This window comes from Trichinella spiralis (genome assembly GCF_000181795.1).
Source record: "Trichinella spiralis strain ISS 195 chromosome Unknown Scfld1, whole genome shotgun sequence".
Lineage (NCBI taxonomy): Eukaryota > Metazoa > Nematoda > Enoplea > Trichinellida > Trichinellidae > Trichinella > Trichinella spiralis.
The window spans coordinates 3,276,841-3,279,310 of record NW_003526940.1 but is presented as its reverse complement, the minus strand read 5'-3'; the positions used below and the strand labels follow the sequence as shown (position 1 = coordinate 3,279,310).

Genomic DNA, 2,470 nt, shown 5'->3' with positions numbered 1-2,470 from the left:
TAGCAAAGTTTATCATTTCGTTCTTTTTCCGAAGCTGGGTACGTAGAGCAAAATTTCCAAGTTTGTCGAAGGAAAGTGACCAATTCAATCATTCGTTTGGCCGCATTATGATTATACTCCATTAGATATTTATAATATAGGTAGTAAACTTATGGTCTTCATTAAAATTTTGCCTATACTAATGATATTAAAAATCTTCAGAAATAGCAATTACGTATTTTCTGAAAAAAATGCTCCTTACCGCGATTCTCGTAGTAATTGTTCTGGCACTGATCTACCACTTTGTTACTAAAAAAAAGCAAACTTCGGAATGGAAAGAAACGCGAGTTCAACCAATGACAGCAATTCCTGAAAAGAAAACACCAGAGGAAATTATTAAGCAATCAAAAGAACTGCAGCTAAAAGCAGACAAGAAACAGGTGGGAAAAACAAAAAAGAAGACAAAATCCAAAAAGAGCAAGAAAGCTATTAAAAGCATACCGAAAGGAACGGATATAAGCAAAGAGAAAACAGAAACTGATAAAAAAATAAAAATGGCGGAAAGTTCACCTGAAACAATTCCAGCAGTCGCTGAAACAAGAGATGTAATTCCGCAAATTCTTTCCAACGTTGCGACAGAAGAAATAACCAAAGCAGCGGAAAAAATAAGACGGGAAGATTCAGAAAAAAAGAAAAGAAAACTGAAAAGAAAATCCAAATCCAAAAAAGACAGAGAAATGGAAAAAGAGATGTCAGTAAAGCAACATATGATGAGCAAAGAGAAATCTGAGACAAAATTGCGAACTCAAGTACCACCATTTCAATTGCAAAGCATTGCACAATTTACGGAAGAACAGAATATAATGGGGCAAGTCGTTGCACAGAGGGATTTTAAACAGCAGAGTAAAGTAGAAGAAAAAATAAAAAAAGCAGACTCAAAAAAAAGAAAATCAAAGTCTGCAAAAAGGTCTAAATCAACAAAAACTAAGAAAGAAAAGACAGAAAAGATGGTAGAGAAAGATATAAGCTCAAAAAAACAAAAGAGCAAACTGGAAGATGAAATTGTGCAATGGACACCAGAAGTGAGAGCACAAGCCACTGAGAGCAACCGTCTAATTGACAGAATGAGCAGGACAAGAGTGTCAGAAAAAGAGAAGAAAGCAGCAGAAAGAATTGGAGAGGAGGAATCCAGAAAAGAGAAGAAGAAGTCCAAAAAGAAATCAAAGTCGAATAAGAGCAAGAAAGGCGAAACAGAGGTGACAGTAAAACAACATATGAACAAACAGACACATGAAACAGAAAAAGCAGTTATGGAAGCACCAACAACAACGGAAATAACTGCAGCCGTTAGCGATGAAGCAGTCAATGTTCAGCCAATCACAGTTGAAAAAAAGCCTGATGAATTCATTAAAGAAGTGCAAAAAATTGAAAAGAAAGATTCTAAAAAGATTAAGAAGAAGTCAAACAAGCGATCGAAATCGAAGAAAAGTATGAAAATTGTCGATGATACAGTCGCTAAACAAGCAGCGTCTTCTCAAATGCCAGAAACAGATACTTTACCTCTGAAACTTACATTGGCTAGTGAAGTTACAGCGATAGATGTAGATCAGCCGAACATTGTTCCATCAATATCTGAAGAAAAAGGTGAAAAATCGGTGATAAAGGATGAACGAAAAGGTGAAAAGAAAGATTCTAAAAAGATTAAGAAGAGATCAAAGAAACGGTCAAAATCAAAGAAAATTAAGAAAACTGTCGCAGATACAGTCGCTAAACAAGCAGCGTCTTCTCAAATGCCAGAAACGGATACTACATCACCAAAACTAACATTGGCTAGTGAAGTTACAGCGATAGATGTAGATCAGCCGAACATTGTTCCATCAATATCTGAAGAAAAAGGTGAAAAATCGGTGATAAAGGATGAACGAAAAGGTGAAAAGAAAGATTCTAAGAAGATTAAGAAGAGATCAAAGAAACGGTCAAAATCAAAGAAAAGTAAGAAAATTGTCGATGATGCATTCGCTAAAGAAGCAACGTATTCTCAAATGCCAGAAACTGATACTTTATCACCGAAACTTACATTGGCAAGTGAAGCTACAGCGATAGATGTAGATCAGCCGAACATCGTTCCATCAATATCTGAAGAAAAAGGTGAAAAACCAGTGATAGGAGCTGAACCAAAAGGTGGAAAGAAAGATTCTAAAAAGATTAAGAAGAAGTCAAAGAAGCGGTCGAAATCGAAGAAAACCAAGAAAACTGAAAAAAATACAGCCGCTAAAGATGCAGCGTCTTCTCAAATGCCAGAAACGGATATTGCATCACCGAAACTTGCATTGGCTAGTGAAGTTACAGCGATAGATGTAGATCAGCCGAACATTATTCCACCAATATCTGAAGAAAAAGTTCAAAAAGCAGTGATAGAAGTTGAACCAAAAGTTGAAAAGAAAGATTCTAAGAAGATTAAGAAGAAGTCAAAGAAGCGATCGAAATCGAA

The 2,470-nt window shown here is 35.7% G+C and overlaps 1 protein-coding gene across 1 annotated transcript; it reads left to right on the top strand.

Moving 5' to 3' along the window:
* Nucleotides 1-230: 230 nt before the first annotated feature.
* Nucleotides 231-2,411, top strand: Tsp_09137 (hypothetical protein; the record flags this gene model as incomplete). Its single annotated transcript, XM_003382250.1, has 1 exon — nucleotides 231-2,411. A coding segment is annotated over exon 1 (2,181 nt), but the record flags the coding sequence as incomplete, so codon positions are not given.
* Nucleotides 2,412-2,470: the final 59 nt, after the last annotated feature.